Here is a 20179-nt window from a genome sequence, read left to right as displayed (position 1 = left end):
AGATTGAATTTTTAAAGGAAGAAGTATTTTAAGGCACTTAACTTCTATGCAAATCACACACATTTTTTCCGTATAGGCTGTCACTACTATAATGAGTATCTAAAGCAAAAACAAAGAAAAACCAGAAAGCATAGGATAAAAACATGTAGAATGACAGAAAGGAGTCCATAACTAGGAGAACACACATGGAGCACACTCAATTCCTACTCCACTATTAAGGTCTTATGTAAATTAGTTGCCTTGTTTTCATTATTCTTCTTTCCCATCCTCTCAATTATTTGTTAATGATATTTCTGGATTTAAGGCAGCCTAGTAGAAACTCTTTTATTTGGTGAAATGCTCAGCCACTTACTTGGTGAAACAGTTCATTTTAACTGCTTAATGTTAGCAATGGATTCAAAGTCAAAGCACGATTTCACCAGTACACCATTTGGAATTTGAAATTCTATACATTGTTTTAGGTATAACTTAGGTATTTTATAAATAGAATGACTGCCTCAAATCAATCAGTACTAGCTACAGAGATTTAATCTTGTAGTTTCTCCCACTGGCAAGTGATTAGGTCTTTAGCTAGTTTGATGTTCCATCAATTGAGAAATTTGAGAATCAAAAGAGTTGGAAAATGAATTTCATTATTTCTTCTCCTTCATCCACTGGCTCTACCTCAATTGTTTTCATGTTCCCTCTACACGCGCTTCCTCAAATTTTATTATATATATTTTTTTAAGATTTTTTTTTCTTTGACAGAGAGACAGCCAGCCAGCAAGAGAGGGAACACAAGCGGGGGGGAGTGGGAGAGGAAGAAGCAGGCTTCCTGGCGGAGCAGGGAGCCCAATGTGGGGCTCGATCCCAGGACCCGACTGAGCCACCCAGGTGCTATATATATATATATATATATATATATATATATATACACATACACATATATATATAAACACCAGTAAGCTTCCTACAGAGAAATTTAATTGCCAGCAAACTGTTAAACTGCCTTCTTCTAATAATCACCCAGTTAATCTGATGATATATAAACCCAAGTTTGTTGAGCCCAAACAGTCCTATTGGCAGAAACTCAAATAATGCAATAATAAAATGCAAATTAAAGCAAGTATTAGAATAGTATCATATTATAAGAAACTCTCAGAACTCAAAATTTTTGTTTGCTAGGGAATTGCTGGTGATGGGCAATTCAAAACTAATTAGCAAGAGAGACTGATGTCAGCGACTCCAGAAATTCCAGCATATCTTCACTTCTGTTACCTCCATCACAACTGTCACAATGTCTAGGTAATTAAGATGTCTAGGTGATTAGACATCGTTACAATGTCTAGGTGTTAAAGCAGGATAACTGCTTAATCATATGGAAGCCGTTTCTCTATACATGCACATAAACTTATCAGTTCACACTAAATGATATGAGCAGCATTTAGGCTCATCAGTATGGTGGTGATAAATATATATGGACAAAATAATGTAAATGGTAACTACGAACTATCAGAAAGCATTCTTTCCAAATACTCTTCAACCAAGGGGCTGAGTGCTAACATCTCCTTCTCTCCAAAACAACACTTTAGGTACTGGTTATCCACAGAGTGTAGTGAGTATAGTACATCTGAAATTAGAAAATTGTCTCTAAAAAGATATTTATTCATCCACATTTATGAAACATTTACATATGGTCCAGTATGTGCCAAGCACTATGTACCATGTGCTAGGTACTAAGGATACAATAACAGCAAGATTACCAAGAAACTGTGGATGATAGCCTAAATGTTTCCTCTAATTGTTTAATTTCGACTTCCCTATAAATTACTGGCTCATTAGTGCTGAAAATATAACATTAAAAATAATCTGGTTTTGGAGATTAGGGAATGGTATAGGAGCCTCCTACATAAATGAAAAGATGAAAACTGGGCAGGTATAACATCTCTGATTCTATTCTAATTTATATTTATACCCCAACTTTACCATTAAGATTTAAAGCATCTCAGAACATATTTTAAAATATAACAAGATAGCATAAATTAAAAGAGAAACAAAACAGGAAATATGAGGGGAGCAATTATAAAATAAAGCCAGGACAGTTAAAAACTTTGGCTTTTGGTAGTTAAAAATATCAGATGTTAGCATTCCAGTAAATAACTCAAGTAGAGAAAACTTATCAGTTATGCCATCCAATACCCATTGGATTAAAAAAAGACCCAATTATTTTCAAGGACTATTATGCATTAAACTAAGAATTTTTTTTTCAGGGTTCCTTATAAAGGCATTACCATAATGCAATTATCAATGACATCCTTAAAAATACAATGACAAGTTTTGCTGGACTGTTTAAGAGTATCACTTCATAAAAGCTAATAGCATGATCCCCAATGCAGATACATACCTATATATAGATATAGATATTTAATGTTGTCAGTTAAATTCAGAAAACTGAGCTTGTGGATCTGACGTCCCCTATGAAATAAAATCAGAATGCCAAAGAAAGAGGGTACTCCTGGACATAAAGGGGGCATCCTCTGCAATCAAGGATGACATTCTCCTTAGGGAATATTATAACCTTTCTTTTTCAATACATAGATAAATAGGGACTTGAAGCCTGGAAGTTCCACTCTATACAGCACAGCTTCAAAATTTTTATCGTACAAAACTTCTAGGGTATGCATTTCTAGGCACACTCAGGGTCCAAGAATTCAACATACTGAAACAGAAGGTGACCCCTGGAAACTTACGTATCTGTAATAGCTATACACGATGCTGAACTTTAACTGCGTTACTATGATCAAGAATAAGACTTAGTACGTTACCACCAACAGTCATGGATCTGGTCAAAGAAGGCTGTAATAAAGTTTCTTCATCATTAAATTGTTTCTTAAGTTCTTCTACAGATTCCAGATGGAGTTGAAGAAATTCTGCTGTTGCTGCTGATGCTTCTTCTTTAACAGGATCTATCATTCTCTTCAGAAGTACTAGATCATCCTTTCGGACTTTCAAACAAAGTTTCTCCATTTCCCGGATATTGGAACGGAGTTGCTATGAAAGAAAAAAAAATCATTCAAGCCACCATCTCTTAATATAAAATACCTTTATTTTCAGAGGTAATCTGTGATAATGGTCGTGAATGGAAATGATTTCAAGTATTCTCTACAACAGAAAGTATATATAACATTTTTCTCTTTTTCATGTCTCTGGCCAAGTTGAGCTTCTTGAGAACTCATATCCTCATACTTTGAATTTATTCAGCATTTTTTCCTTCATTAAATGTGATTATTACAAAGGTAATAAAAGCTCTTTATAAGAAATCAAACACTATAGAACATATCAAGAAAAACTTACTGATTTCCCCCTTCACCAATCCAACCACCTCTCTTAACTCAGTCCCTTCCACACATTTCCCACTGCTATGCAAACATTAACATATATAGACTTTCCTTCTTTTTTACAAAAAAAAAAAAAATGGACTACATTGTGCAAAATAATCTATAATTTGTTATCCCTCACCCCAATAATATTAACAATACCATTATGGATAGCCTTCTTGGTTAGTGGGTATACCATATTCCATGGTACAGATATAAAATCATTTATTCAATGACCCCTGCGAGTAATCAACAGTCATTCATGTTGTTTCCAAAACAGAAGTCCTTGAATATATCCTAAATTACCATAATAGTATATATTATAATATATACTATTACACTATATTTTGTAGAAATTATTCCCAGGGGCGCCTGGGTGGCGCAGTCATTGTGTCTGCTTTCGGCTCAGGGCGTGATCCCGGAGTTCTGGGATCGAGCCCCACATCAGGCTCCTCTGCTAAGACCCTGCTTCTTCCTCTCCCACTCCCCCTGCTTGTGTTCCCTCTCTCACTGGCTGTCTCTCTCTGTCAAATAAATAAATAAATAATCTTTAAAAAAAAAATTATTCCCAAAATTGAGAGTACTCAAAGGATCATGTGCATTCTCATTTCAATAGCTATTATCAGTTTTTTCTAAATAACAATTCATATTACCAACGAAGTATGAGTGCCCATTTCCCCACATACTGCCAGTACTACATGTTATCCCATTGTTGCTTTAATTTGCATTTCTGAGTGTAGTTGTCAGATTTGTATCAAATGATTTCTCCCTCTTTTTAGAATCGTCTACAGACATAATCATCAATTTTCCTCTAATATGCTGATATGGGCAGGTTTCATAATGTAGAGCTATCTTTACTTTCCTGAGATAAACTACTCCTGGTCACATATATAATTTTTTGGATTCAATTAGCTAATAATTTATTTGTACTTTCAACACACGTCTGTCTACATGTGTGTGTGCCTGCATGTGCATACATGAATGGTGTGTTTGTCTATATTATCTTTACTAGATTTTTTTTTAAAGATTTTATTTATTTATTTGACAGAGAGAGACGGCCAGCAAGAGAGGGAACACAATCAGAGGAAGTGGGAGAGGAAGAAGCAGGCTCCCAGCAGAGGAGCCTGATGTGGGGCTCGATCCCAGGACTTCGGGATCACGCCCTGAGCCAAAGGCAGACGCTTAACGACTGAGCCACCCAGGCGCCCCTATATTATCTTTACTAGACTTAAACCCATTTTAACAGGTTTAAGGTTGTGCTAACTTTATAGAACGAACTGGGGAGCTTTCCATCTTTTCCAATGGTCTATACTTCAAAAAACAAAACAACCAACTATTCTTTGATAATGAAATAGAACTTGCAAGAATGATCTGAGTATGATGTTTCTGTAAAATGACAGAGCTCTATAATATTTATCATATAATTTAGAATATATTCTGGGGCGCCTGGGGGGCTCAGTTGGTTAAGTGTCTGCCTTCAGCCCAGGACAGAGTCCTGCATTGGGCTCCCTCTTCAGCAGGGAGTCTGCTGCTCCCTCTCCCTCCCTCCCTTCCCCAGCTTGTATTCTCTCTCTTGCTTGTTCACTCTGTCTCTCAAATAAATAAAATCTTTAAAAAAAGAATATATTTTAATATTTCTCATATAGTATTTTAAATTCTTCTCCCCTATCGCACTTTCACAGGTACTAATGCAAATTCTGTATAAAGGACAGAATGTATTAATTTCTTTTATTTCTAAAGTACCTACTCTGGGTGAGGTATTATATCCTATGTTATTACATTCCACATTATTACATTATAGAAAAATCAGAACAAAGAAAACTTGTTTAGGATTTACTTAATTTTATCTAGCAGCAAAGCTCAATTAAAACCCAGGTATCTTTTTGTTAAGTTTTAATTTTAATTCCAGCATAGTTAACATACAGTATTAGTTTTGGGTGTACAATACAGCAATTCAACAATTCCATACAACACCAGTGCTCATCACAACAAGTGCACTCCTTAATCCTCATCACCTATTTCACCCATTCTCCCACCTCCCTCCTCTCTGGTAATTATTGGTTTGTTCTCTAGAGTTAATAGTCTGTTTCTTGGTTTCTCTTTTTTCCTTTGCTTGTTTTGTTTCTTAAATTCCACATATGAGTGAGATATTTGTCTTTCTCTGACTTATTTCACCTAGCATTATACGCTCTAGCTCCATCCATGTTGCTGCAAATGGCAAGACTTCATTCTTTTTTTTTATGGCTGAATAATATTCCTGTGTGTGTGTGTGTGTGTGTGTGTGTGTGTTGTGAGAGAGAGAGAGAGAGAGAGAGAGAGAGAGACAGAGACAGACAGACAGACATCTTCTTTATCCAGTCATCCATCCATGGGCACCTGGCCTGCTTCTGTAATTTGGCTATTGTAAATAATACTGCTATAAACATAGGGGTGAGTGTATATCTTTGAATTAGGGCTTTTGTATTTCTGGGGTAAATAATCAGTAATGCAATTACTGGATTGTAGGGTAGTTCCATTTTTAACTTTCTGAGGAACTTCCTTACTGTTTTCCACAGTGCCTGCATCAATTTGCATTCCTACCAACAGTGCATGAGGATTCCTTTTTCTCCATAAACTCACCAAAACTTATTTCTTGTGTTTTGATTTTAGCCATTCTGACAAGTGTGAGATGATATCTCATTGTAGTTTTGATTTGCATTTCCCTGATGATGAGTGATGTTGAGTATCTTTTCATGTGTCTGTTGGCCATCTGGATGTCTTCTTCGAAGAAATGTCTGTTCATGTCTTCTGCCTATTTTTTAATTGGATTATTTGTTTTGGGGGTGTTGAGTTGTATCAGTTCTTTATTATTTTGGATACTAACCCTTTATTGGATATGTCATTTGCAAATATCTTCTTGCATTTAGTAGGTGCCTTTTAGTTTTGTGGATTGTTACCCTTACTGTGCAGAAACTTTTTATTTTGATGTAGTCCCAATAGTTTATTTATTTTTATTTCCCTTACCTCAGGAAACATATCTAGAAAAATGCTGCTATGGCCAATGTCAGAAAAATTACTGCCTGTGCCCTCTTCTAGGATTTTTATGAAAACCCAGGTATTCTTAAAAACCCAGGTATTCTTAAAAGTCCAACAATCTTCCCATTAAATCTTCATTCATATATATAATTATGGTTATATGGTTATAATTTAGCTATATATTTTTTTTCTTAATATAATCAAGTAAAATTTATTTACTTTATTCTAGTAAAATTAAGAACAATTCTGGAATGTATCTTGCAAGATGTTCTGAGTGAATAAAAAAGTTGTACTTCTATCCTGCCATGACTGTATACTTCCTTTAACCATCTGTCACTATTGTGAACTAAAAAACCTAAGTGTAACTGTACTGTAAATTTAAAAATATGTGATATGCAAGCATTAATATGGAAAAATCATAGAACACATAGGCCTATGTTATCTAGTCCAACCTTACAATTTTACAAGTGGGAAACTGGACTCCAGATGAACACAGTGGTAGAATTAAGTCTAGTGTCCAGTTTTCAAGTGCTGAACAGTATTATTTCTAACACACCACCAACTCTTGGCTGTACAATTCCTTTCTGAACTACAGTTGTAAAGCTTGGTTACATAGTTGTCACATAGTCCACAAAAATATTTTAGGTAGTATTATCTTGGAGAAGCATTAAAGTTTCTGCAGTTAATGAGCATTTGCCTATGACATGTTCTTCCTATTTTATAGAATTTGTACATATGTTTATGTCCCCAGTCAAATTACAGTGTCCAGGGTGGACAGAAAAATGTTAAGAGAAAGAAAGAAAATACCCACTGAACTATAAAATCTGATACTGTAGTAACAAAAACACCAATAATGGCTAAATTGGTCCATTGTACTAAATTGGTCCATTGTACTTCATCTTGTTTTACCTTCACAACTTACCTTTGAAACAAATATTATTATTATTCATATTTTACAGAAGAGAAAATTAAAGTAAGACTTTTTTTTTTTTTTTAAAAAGCCTAGGATTACACTTCTAGTAAAAAGTACAGCCAGGAATTAAATCCAGGCTACAGAGCATATGTTCTCAACAATTTTTCTACATAGCTATACTATCCAACAGAAATATAATACAAACCACAAATGCAAGGCATATATAGTTTTAAATTTTCTAATAGTCACATTAAAAAGTAAAAAGAAACAGGTGAAGTTAATTTTAATGTTTTATAGATTACACATCCAAAATACTATCATTTAAACATGTAATCAACATAAAAATTATAAAATATTTTACATTCACAGCACATCTCAATTCAAACTAGTCACATTTTTTTTTCAAGTGGGGCTTGAACTCATGACTCTGAGATCAAGACCTGAGCTGAGATCAAGAGTCGGACATTTAATTGACTAAGCCACCCAGGTGCCCCCAAACTAGCCACATTTTAAGTGCTCAACAATTACATGTGGCTAGGAGCTACCATACTGGACAGAACAACTATAGAGTCTCTCCAAAATCAAATACAAGGAACATATGTGAAAAATATAAAGTAGGTGTTTCTGCCTCTGGGTGTAGCAAGGTATATAATTCAAACTAACCCTCCCACCAATGACTAATTAAAAAGCTGACAATAAAATCACAAAGAAACAAAATTCAAAGGCATCAAAAAGCAAACAAGAGGGGCGCCTGGGTGGCACAGCGGTTAGGCGTCTGCCTTCGGCTCAGGGCGTGATCCCGGCGTTGTGGGATCGAGCCCCACATCAGGCTCCTCCACTATGAGCCTGCTTCTTCCTCTCCCACTCTCCCTGCTTGCGTTGCCTCTCTCACTGGCTGTCTCTATCTCTGTCGAATAAATAAATAAAATCTTTAAAAAAAACAAAAAACAAGCATACAAGATAGTAAGAAATTTGTAGGCCAAGAATTAGACAAAGGTGAAAATCCAGAGAGGTGAGTCCTGAACTGAAGGCCACATCTGCTTGGAGGTTTTTGCTTACCAGAATGTTTGACAGCCTCATAACTTTCTAGGTAAAATACTCAATGCTGGGGCCTGCTATGTATAACCACTATAGTGCTTTGAGCTGGGATCTGAAAGAGCTATACCTTGAGAGCCCAGGTGATCCTGAAATAAATCAGCCCTCACATGAACCATAGTTTGGCTTCCAGTCTTTTGGGTAGTGCATAAAAACTTTAATCCCTGAAACTATATAAAGATAATTGTGGAAAACTGGTACCCCAGGGGCTTAATGAGAGTAAATGAAATCCTCTCTAGAGGAAGATAACATTATCTCTATCCTCAAAATAATTTCTATAAGTTTTCAAATATAATGCCCACCAAAGATAATCAAGCAGAGAGCATACACAAGATGAAGAACAGCAGAAACAACAGACAACAGAAACATTCAAGGGGACATTTGATATGCACAATAGCTAATGTACTCTAAAAAACTATGGTTATTTTGTCCAAAGATATAAAAATCAAGCTTGGAAATTCAGCAAACACTAGAAACTATAAAAAGCAAAATACAGGTTTTTAAAAAGAATGAATATTCTATCATTTAAAAATAGAGCATACAGGGGGCACCTGGGTGGCTCAGTCAGGTAAGTGTCTGACTCTTGGTTTCAGCTCAGGTCATGATCTTACAGGTTGACTGAGCCTTGTGCTGGACTCCACGCTCAGTGAGGAGTTGGCTTGAAGATTCTCTCCCTCTGCCCCTCCCCCCACTCATGTTCTTTCTCTTTCTAAAATAAATAAATCTAAAAAAAAAAAAAGAAGTATACAAAAGAAAAAATTTAATAAGAGTTTAGCTGCGGGGCACCTGTGTGGCTCAATCAGTTAAGCATCTGCTTTTAGCACAGGTCATTATCCCAGGGTCCTGGGGATCAACCCCACATTGGGCTTTCTGCTCAGTGGGGAGCCTGTTTTTCCCTCTCCCTGCTGCTCCCCCTGCTGTGCATAAGCACATGCTCTGTGTCAAATAAATATTTAGCTGCATATTAGACCAAATCAAGACTTAGTAAACTGAAAACTAGATATGAAGAAACTATGTAAAAAGGAAACAGTTAAAAAATATGAGAGGTAAAAGACACAGGATATAATTAGAAAATAATATAATATACATATATGTAGAATCCTAGAAGAAAAGGACACAAAATACTCCCAAGAAGAGTAAATAAAAAGAAAAACATACAGCCAAAAAGGGAAAAAAGAGAGACGGCAGACCTCCCAGAAGGAGCTCAAAAGGAGCTAGAGGCAATACAATTTCTTGCAAAATAGCCCTACCACCTCAGAGGCACTCTTGCCAATGTTGCACATGCCACACAGTTACCCTTCAAACCAGATGTGTGTTTGCTCTGTGTTATGTAACTTCTGGTTCCTTCATCCAACATGCCTAGTCTAACTTTTTTTCTTCAATAAATCACATTCTGGGATCCAACATATAAGTCCTACAATACAGGTACTATAATTGTTCTAAAGGATCTTATTTTGTGTACTATACGTACCAGAATAACAAACACTGCCATATAATGTAAAAAGAAAAATTCATATGTAAACAGTGCAACCAACTATAAAAAGGGCATACCAACAAAAACACCAACAAACCTTGAACAATGACCAAAAAAAGCAGGGCCACACCCAGAAGAACATAATAAAGACCAGAAAAAGAAACAGAAAGACTATAATAAGACTTCTCAAAGTGACAATAAAAGCCAGAAGAGAGCAAAATGATACATTCAAAGTACAGAGAAAAAAACTGCTGTCATCCTAAATTTTTATACCCAGCAAAAATATCTTTCAGTAGGTAAAATGAAGATAAACAAAAACTGAGGGTATTTGTCTCCAGCAAATACACAGTAAATATGAAAGTGTCCTTCAGAAAGAATAATAATTAATTCCAGATATAAAGTTGGAGATGCAGAAAGAGATGAAGAACATTAATAAAACAGTTAAAAAAAAAAAAGAGAGAGAGAGAGAGTAAAAGTATGGATAAATCTACATGACCAGTAACTATACTAAAACAATAATAGTAATATCTTTTAAATATATGTGTAAGATTAAAATATATAAAAACGGCATTAAAAATAACATTTAATTAGGGGGCACATTTATGAGTAAAATATTCCAAGCGTCCTGTATAATCTATATTGTTTATGGATGTGTGTTGTAATTTCCTAAAGAGTATATAATTCCAAAACTGAGAACAGTTGGATTAAAAAAAAAAGCAACAAGGAAGTGAAAATGGATATGAAAAAGAATAAAGAATATGTGGAAGAAGTAGGAAGCATGTAACACAGTGTAATATCTAAACCTAAATATATCAACAATTATATTACACATAAATGGAATAAATATTCCAGTTAAAAGATAAACATTTTCAGACTGGAAAAAATATGAAATGCAAGAAATACACCTAAAACATAAAGACAGTTCAAAGTAAAAGGATAATAAACCATGTACAGTTGACCCTTGAACAACATGGTTTTGAATCTATAGATTCAATAAATTAGAATAAATTTGAAAAAGGTTCTTTGGTGGAACTTGACAAGCTGATTCTAAAACATATATGGAACTGCATATATAGGGCTGTTACTAGCATTGAAGAAGATTAATAAAACTTCCTCTATTAGATATTGACTGATTATAAAGCCACAGTAATTAAGACAGTGTGGTATTAGTGCAAAAATAGATAAATACACCAATGAGACAGACAGCCAAGAAACAATCCAAACATATATGCACTGAATTTACAACAACAGTGGCACTGCAGGGAAGCATGATCCTTCCAAAACACAGTGCTGGTCATTTGGGTATCCACATGAGAAAAAAAATAAAACTGGACACACCACTTCACAGCATACACAATAATCAACCAGATGGATTATAGACCTAAATGTGAAAGGCAAAACAAGAGAATATCTTTATGACATTAGGGGAGGAAATATCTCTTACGTGTAGCACAAAAAGCACCAAGAAAAAACTAATAATCTTGAGTATATTAAATTAAATGAACTTCTCGTCATCAAGGGATACCACAAAGACAGTGAAAAGGTTAACCACTGAGTGGAAGAAGATAACTGTAACACACATACTGATAAAGGGGTCACAGACAGAATAAAGAACTCTTATAGATAAGAAAAAGACAAAAACCTGTAGGAATGTGGGCAAAAACCCTAAATGGGCACTTCTCATAGTTACTGTGGCGCCTGGGTGGGTCAGGCAGTTGTGTCTGACTCTTGATTTTGCCTCAGGTCATGATCTCAGGGTCATGAGTCCCTGTCAATTCCCAATCAACAGGGAGTCTGCTTCTCACTCTTTCTCTCCCCACCCCTTTCTCTGCCCCTCCCCCTGCTCGTACACATGCTCTCTCTCAAATAAATAAATCTTAAAAAAAAAGAAAAAGCCAAAGAGTTACTCAATCTCACTAACAGTCAGGTAAATGTAAAGTAAACCATAATTAGCTACCCACCAAAACACCTAAAATTAAAGTTTGACTCGACTAAATATTGGTGAGGATATGGAGACCACAGGAACTCACATTCATTGCTGGAAGGAACGTAAAATTAGTACTATTTTGGAAAATAGTTTGTCATTATACTATAGTTGAAAATAAGAATGCCTAAAGAACCAGCAATTCCTGTCCTAGGAATACATTTAACAGAAACGTATGCACATGTATACCAGTAAAAATATAGAGAATGTTAATATCATCTGAAATAGAAACTGAAAACAAAACAAAAAGACTAAAAATAACCCAAATGACCATCAATACATCATAGTATATGTTTACCATACAGTATGGTAAACTCATACAATGGACTATATACAGTAATGAAAATGAAAGAATGCTGCTATAGGCAACAACACAGATAAATCTCAAGCCAGACACAAAGGATATATTCTGTTTATTTCAATTTACATAATGTTCAAAAACAGATTAATCTATAGCTTAATGACACATTTTGGTGGTAAAACTATACAGAAATACTAAGAAGCAATTACCATATAATTCAAGATAGTAATTACTTTTGGTGGGAGAAAGGTGGTTGTTATAGAGAAGAGACAATAAAGGGTTTCTAGGATGCTGGCAATTTTCTATTTCTTGATCTGAGTAGTAGTTACATGAGTGTTCCCAGTATAATAATTTGTTTGGGTGTATATTTATGTTGTATGCATTTATAGCACATATGTTATATTTCATAGTAAAAAGTTTTAATAACATTTTTAGAAAAGAATATTATATTAACCTGTATGGTCAATTAAGCTAAGGATAGAAACAAGTGTGAAAGCATTTGGGTAGGGGTAAAAAGGAGTATCAATCTCATTGTGGAAGTATATTACCTACCATCTTGTTGGATAAAAGATATTAATTCATTCATTTGACTAAACTGTGAAGTTTGTAGGGACAGAGACTATGCCTAATTTCTTTACCATTGTGTCCTCAAGGCTATATTTGATCCCTGATACATGATCTGATTCAATAAACATGATAAATGAATGAATGCGTTCTTAATATTTTTCACAAAGCGGCAAAACAGTAGTCGAACAACAACAGAGATCTTCAACTCTCAAGAATGCAACTCAATTTGTTCCCTAGGAATGCATAAGTCACTAAGCATATGAAACATTTCATCTTTCATTAGCTGGAAGAAACAATGAAAGAAACCACCTTTTTGGAATTCTGACATACAAGCATAAAATAGTGAAGTGGAAATGAAACTCAAGAGAAAAAGCAGCCATGCTATCTTGGAGTTCTTAGTAGTTAAAAAAGGAATAACGGAAACACTAATACTTTAGGGAAGTGAATCAAATTTTTCTGGAGAAAATAGCTGTGTGATGCCATAGAAATTATATTGTGAGAGGAAAATCTTTTTTGAAAAAGATAGGTTCTAAGAGGTGAAATTCTGATTCTATAAGCAAAAAAATTAATCTGATAAGAAAAGAAAGTGGCATCTGAAGAATCCAATATGGTTGTATATGGTGTGCTATAAATTCAGAATTTTAAGAGATTTGTTAAAAAAAGAAAAGAATGAAAAGAAAAGAAAAGCAAGGCATGTGAACAAGGATGAATACAAAAGAGTGGTGTGAAAAAAGGAGACCCATGTAAGCAAAGTAGGAGCCCAGAATGAGCGGAGGCTGAAGAAAAATGTTAAGAACAATAAAAAGGATTTAAAAAATACATGTAGAGCAAGAACAAGAAAGGAGGATTAGGTCTACTGCTTGGGGCAGATGGTATAATGTTAACAGATGATGCAGAGAAAGCAGAACTACCAAACTCCTATATTGCTCTTAATTCTCTATTAAAGGAGAAATATTCAAAATTCAAAGGATTCAAAGGGGCATAAGAAACATGCTCAAAGGAAACTTGAAATATCTTACTACAATAATCTAGACAGGCTTCATGAAGGAAGTGGATTTGAGCCGTCCCTAAAGAATATTAGCAGAACAGAAGATAAGAAATAACCCAAATTGGGGAAAGACAGAGGTGGAGTATAAGGGTAGAAGTTTCCTAAATAATATATTTTATCAATTTTAGGACACAATATCTTTCCCACATTCTAACATCTTTAAAATTGGAATGTATCTTAAAATAGAACTCAAAAAAAAAAAAAAAAAGCAACGGGCCAATCTTAACTGGCAGCACTTTTCTTCCTTAGAGGTACACAAAACAATGGTGTGTCCACCTTAGATTTAATTTCCTCCCTGAGGTTCTATAGTACCTATGCCAATCAGAGTAGAGGTCAGAAACCCTAAATCCTGATTAATCAGCTCATAAATATTTTGCAGCAAAACTTAAACTCAACTGAAGCTCAGAATAATCTAAAATAATTCATCTTCTAATAGCATTCATTTTTGGAATCTATTCTATCTTCTCTTCCATTCCTTACGTGGCCTTGACTCTCTCTAATCTTTTCTTCTGTTCTCCTAACTTCTGTTTACTATCCTCACATCTCCCTTTTCTCTCCTCATCCCCTCTCTTTTCTACTGTTTCTCCCTTTTAAATTCTAAAAAATTAAAAATTAAAAAAATTAAAAATACATAGCTCAACTGTTCTACATTTCTTGTGCTAAAATTATGAAAGTCATGTTTTACTCCTACAAGTTCCAAGGCTGATTTTTTAATTTTCACTGCCTATAGAACTGGGATAGACTCTGTAGAGTGGTATTTTTTTTTTTTTAAGATTTATTTGAGAGAGAGAGTACATGTGTGGATGAGTGCACGGAGGGGCAGAGGAAGAATCCAAAAAATTTAAAAGTGCATCAGTGAGTTGTAAGATAACTTGAGAGAATCTCAAGCAGACTGCACTGAGCACAGGCCCAACTCCAGGCTGGATCTCACGATCCAGAGATCATGACCTGAGCCAAAATCAAGAGTTCAGACGGTTAACTGAGCCACCCAGGAGCCCCAGGAGCAGAATCTTTCTAAATGTTGTCTGAAATCTACTATCACAGAATCTTTAAAGTGAGTCCCAGAAATCTGCGTTCTCAACAAATTCTGTATCACCACTGTTACGGAGACTAGGCTGATCAAGTTTCTTCTATAAAAACTAAGTTAATATTCTTCAGTAAATTATTACAGTAGTAACAACTTCCAACTTTTCCACTTACTTTCAAAATCTGATCACCAAATCTATCTTAATGCTAATGTTTTCTTTTCCCAGAGATGAAAACTGTTAAACTTATTCCACTTGCAGTTTCAAAACATAATAATAGATAGACTTCTGCTTCTGCAGAGTTTACAGAACAGAGTACTGAAGTACTGGAGAGGAGAGAGCTGCACAGAAAGAGAACCCTTCAGACATGCAGAGGGATAGCCTGCAAGTATTTAGCAAAGAACTGACCAAAACATGCATGTGAGAAAACTACCTGAGGCTGGAAGAAAAAAAAATCATCCCAAAAGCTTAAAGGGAACAATGCTTAGTACTCACTCAAATCTTTAAGCAGTGTCTGTTCCCACCAGCTAAAAACTTAATTCCCAGGGCACTAGCTAGACCACTCAGAAAGATTGTACTGCAATACTGGGGATTGCTCCAATCAAGCCTAATAAATCATAAAAGTAAGACCCGAAAGAATCAAACTGTTTCCAAGTATCTTAACTATATTCCAGAATGAAGCTCAAGAAGATTTACAGGAACATGAAAATACCTAGCACTCCATACCTACCTACCTACCTACATACATACATAATCTAGCACCCAGCCAGGCAAAGGCCTCCCAATAAAAGATCACCAGACATACAAAGGAATAGCAAACTATGAAGAATAATCAATTGATTGAAACTAACCCAGAATTGACATACAAATGTTTAAAAAGTTAAGTAGAGACATGGAAGATATAAAGAGACCCAAATCAGGGTACCTGGCTGGCTCAGTTGGTATAGCATGCAACTCTTGCTCTCAGGGTCCTGAGTTCAAGCCCCATGTTCAGTGTAAAGTCTATTAATAAAAAGACAGAGTAAGGCGCCAGAATCAAAGTTCTAGAATTGAAAACTACCATGTGTGAGATGAAAAATGCTTTGAATATATTAACAGCAGATTGGATGCTGTTGCTGCTGCAACTAGTAAATATGAAGGCTTAAAAATAAAACTATCCAAAATTAAACACAAAGAGAAGGAAGACTCCAAAAAACTTAAAAGTGCATCAGTGAGTTGTAAGATAACTTCAAGCAGTCCAACATACGTGTAACTGGAGTCTCTGAAGACGAGGAGAGATGGGAAGGGACAGAAAAATATTCAAAGAAATAATGGCCAAAAATTTTCAAATGTGATGCAAACTATAAACCTAGAGATCTGAAATGTTCTACAAATTGAAAGCACAAGAAATGTGGGAAAAAATGCTACCAAGGTTCATCATAATCAAAGAACTCAAAGCCAGTGAAACAGTTAAAACTGTAAAAGCAGCCAGAGAATACATATTACACACTGAGAATAAAGATAAGAATGAAACAGATTTCTCATCGGAAAAAAATGCAAGTGGAAAAAAGTTGAAAACATCTTTACAGTACTGGAAGAAAAAAGTCAATGTAGAATTCTATATATAGCAAAATTCCTTTTAAAAACAAAGGCCAAATAAAGGCTTTTCAGATACTCAAAAGATGAAAGAATTCATCACCAGCATAACTGTGCTCCAAAAAATGTAAAAAGAAATCTTTCAGTCAAAAGGAAAATTATACCAGATGGAATATGGGTCTACACAAAGGCATTAAGCACACCAGAAGTGAAAATGACACAATATGTAAGATTTTTCCCCTTAATATCTATATCACTTGAAAAAGATAACTGAGAGTTTAAACATTATAAAGTATATAACATATGTATAAGTAAAATATACAACAACAATAGCATGAAGACTGAGAGGGGAGAAACAGAAGTATATTTTAAGTTTCTTAAACATATGTGAAATAGTGTATCACTTAAAGATAAACTATAGTAAGATGTGTACTATAAACCCTAAAGTGTCCACTAAAATAACAAAACAAAAAGTTTCAGCTAGCAAGACAAGGAGATACAATAGAATAAAAAATACTCAATTCAAAATAAAATAGAAGCATTATTAATCAAAATTAAAATCACAATGAGATACCACTACAGACCTACAGAATGGATAAAATTAATAAGACTAACCACATCAGGGCACCTGGGTGGCTCAGTTGGTTAGGCATCTGCCTTTGGCTCAGGTCATGATCTCAGGGTCCTGGCATTGAGCCCTGAGTTGGGCTCCTCACAAAGCGGGAAGTCTGTTTCTCCCTCTGCATCTCCCCACCATTTGTGCTCTCTCACTCACTCTCTTTCAAATAAATAAATAAAATCTTAAAAAAAAATGACTAACCATATCAAGTGTTAACAAGGATATGAATAACTGGTGGGAATATAAAATGATACAACCATTTCAGAAAACAGCTTGGCAGTTTCTAAAATAATTAAGAAATAACAAGTATATGATCCTGCCATTCCATTCATAAGTATTTACCCAAGAGAAATGAAATCCTTTGTCCATACAACGTCCTTTACTCAAATGTTCATAGCAGCTTTATTTTTAATAACCCCAAACTGGAAACAACCCATATGTCCATCACAGATGAATAGATGAACAAGCTGTGGTATATTAATACAATAGAATACCTACTCATCAATGAAGAGGAATGAAATACTGATACACATTGTAACATGGATGAACCCCAAAATATTTATGCAGAGTGGAAGAAGCCAGACAAAAGAATTGTCTATTTCATGATTCTATTTATATAGAAATCTAGGAAATCCAAACTACTGTACAGTGGTTGCTTGGGCACTCGGTATGGGTGTGCATATGTGTGTGCGCATATGTGTGTGCGCATGCGTACATGGAGAGTAGAGAGTGGGAAGAGGTGCATAGGTATGTGGGCGGGAGAAGCCAGAAGAGAGTTACAATGGGGTATGAAGGAACTTTTTGGGGTGATGGATATATAATTATCTTGACTGTAGTGATGGTCTCATGGTATACACTTGTCAAAAGTTATCAATTGTGTACTTTATTGTATGTCAATTACACCTCAAGAAAGTTGTTTGGAAAAAAAGCAGAAAGAAAAATGCAAAACAGTATCATTTATTATTTGTAAATAGTTAAATGCACAGAAATGATAAATACTTAGTGCTTGACTGGCTCAGTCAGTAGAGTGTGTAACTCTTGATCCCAGGGTTGTGAGTTCAGGCCCCACATTGGGAACAGAGTTTACTTAAAAAACAACAATAATAAAAAAAAAAAAAAACTTTTTAAAGAAATGATAAATACTTAAATCAGGAAAAAAGATTTTCTTCAGATGAAGACAGGAACAAGGTAAATGGAATCAAGAAAAGGTACACAAGGGAGTTCAGTGATACCTGTAAAGTGTTCTTAAAAAAAAAAAAAAGGGAAGGAATGCCTGGGTGGCTCAGTCAGTTAAGCATCAGACTCCTGATTTCAGGTCAGGTTGTGATCTCAGGGTTGTGAGACAGAGCCCCACATCAGGCTCCATGCGGAGCACAGAGTCTGCTTAAGACTCTCTCTCTCCCTCTCCCTCTGCCCCTCCCTCCTCTAAAAAATAATAATTATTATAATAAAATTTTTTAAAAAGGAATAAATTGTGACAAAATGTCAATATTTAACAAAGCTGGGTAATGAGAACGTAAGTATTACATTATTTTTACTATTTTCCGTATTTTATTTGTTTGAAGTGTGTGTGTAATTTGTCAGAAAGTTACTTCATCAGTTAGGCTGATCTCACGGTAGTTCCTTATTTCACTGTCAAGCTTGTAAGTTCAGAACCATGACCAGGGCTAAAAGGAGAGTAGGTAAAAATCTAACATATTAGGTCCCTGACATTCTACACAAAATTGTCTATACGTGTGTATCTGCATTTTTCTAAAAGGTAAACCCAGGTGCACCTGGGTAGCTCAGTCGGTTGAGCGGCCAACTCTTGATTTCAGCTCAGGTCGTGAGATGGAACCCCAAGTGGGGCTCTGTGCTAGTGCAGAGTCTGCTTGTCCCTCTCTCTACCCCTCCCCCAGCCCAAGTGCACTCCTTCTAAAATAAAAAAAAAATCTTCAAAAAGTAAACCCATAGTACCCTATTATACTAGCTACCTAACTGGTATTCTTATTTCCATCCTTGCTCCCTTAGAATTTGTCCTTTTCATAATAGTCAAGGTGAAGTCATATCAGGCCATCCACCCACTCAGGTCCTTCCAAAGACTCTCTATCCAACTTCAAATTACCACATCTTGCCAGGTCTGCCATCATCAGACCCAGGCGATCTCCCTTACCTCATCACCTATATTCCTCTCTTTGCTCACACCAGCCACATTGACCTCCTTACTACCCCTTAAATATGCCACTGCATCCTCTCACCTCAGTCTTCCCACTTGGTTCCCTAGTACCCAAGGTTAATGCCTTAACTTCCTCAGGTCTCTGCTCAAATGTCATCAGAAACCTTTCATAACCACCATGTATATAAGAACATTCATCAACTTCTGTGATTTTTTGTTCCCTTTAACCTACTTTACTTTTACTTCATGGCACTTATAACCATCTAAATATTATATTTTTAAAAGATTTTATTTATTTATTGATAGAGAGTACAAGCAGGGGGAGCGGCAGAGGGAGAGGGAGAAGTAGGCTCCCCACGGAGCAGGGAGCCGGACTCAGGGCTTGGTCCCAGGACTCTGGGATCACGACCTTAGCTGAAGGCAGACGCTTAACTGACTGAGCCACCCAGGTGCTCCATTATATATTTATTTATTAAAAAATTATCTGTCTCTGCTTTTTCCACTCACCATCCCCAGAATATAAGTTAAATGACAACAAGAATTTTCTTTTGCTCACAGCTATATCCCCAGGGTCTAGAATAGTATCTAGACATAGCAAAAGTTCAAATGTTTCTGCTTTTTCTTTTTTTTAAGATTTTATTTATTTATTTGACAGAGACACAGCCAGTGAGAGAGTGAACACAAGCAAGGGGAGTGGGAGAGGAAGAAGCAGGCTCCCAGCAGAGCAGGGAGCCCGATGCAGGGCTCAATCCCAGGACCCTGGGATCAGACCCTGAGGCGAAGGCAGATGCTTAACGACTGAGCCACCCAGGCGCCCCTGCTTCTGCTCTTTTATAAATCAGGTCAAAAAGGCTGATATGCCAAGTTTTGAAAACTTAATAGCAATATCCACAAGTTAGATAAATGGGTCTACAGTCAATGAAGTAAGTTTAAAAACAAGAAAGTATACAAACTCAGGAATTAGCAAGCTTGTAGTATGCAAGTAGTAAACTCTGAACTATGGCTAAACTTTCAGTAAAATGAAGGTGACATATCTCTCTCTTTAGTTCTAT

General features: G+C 35.6%; 1 protein-coding gene across 2 annotated transcripts in view; it reads right to left on the bottom strand.

The window, feature by feature from the left end:
- STX17 (syntaxin 17) overlaps window positions 1-20179 on the bottom strand; it is a 55852-nt gene that overhangs the window by 17272 nt on the left and 18401 nt on the right. For both annotated transcript variants that reach the window (XM_002914925.4, XM_011219324.3), the window contains exon 4: window positions 2805-3030. In XM_002914925.4, the coding sequence (XP_002914971.1) occupies window positions 2805-3030 (226 nt within the window). The remainder of the gene's footprint in view (window positions 1-2804; window positions 3031-20179) is intronic.

This window comes from Ailuropoda melanoleuca, chromosome 7, assembly GCF_002007445.2.
Source record: "Ailuropoda melanoleuca isolate Jingjing chromosome 7, ASM200744v2, whole genome shotgun sequence".
Classification (NCBI taxonomy): Eukaryota; Metazoa; Chordata; class Mammalia; order Carnivora; family Ursidae; genus Ailuropoda; species Ailuropoda melanoleuca.
This window is presented reverse-complemented; position numbering and strand designations above follow the sequence as displayed.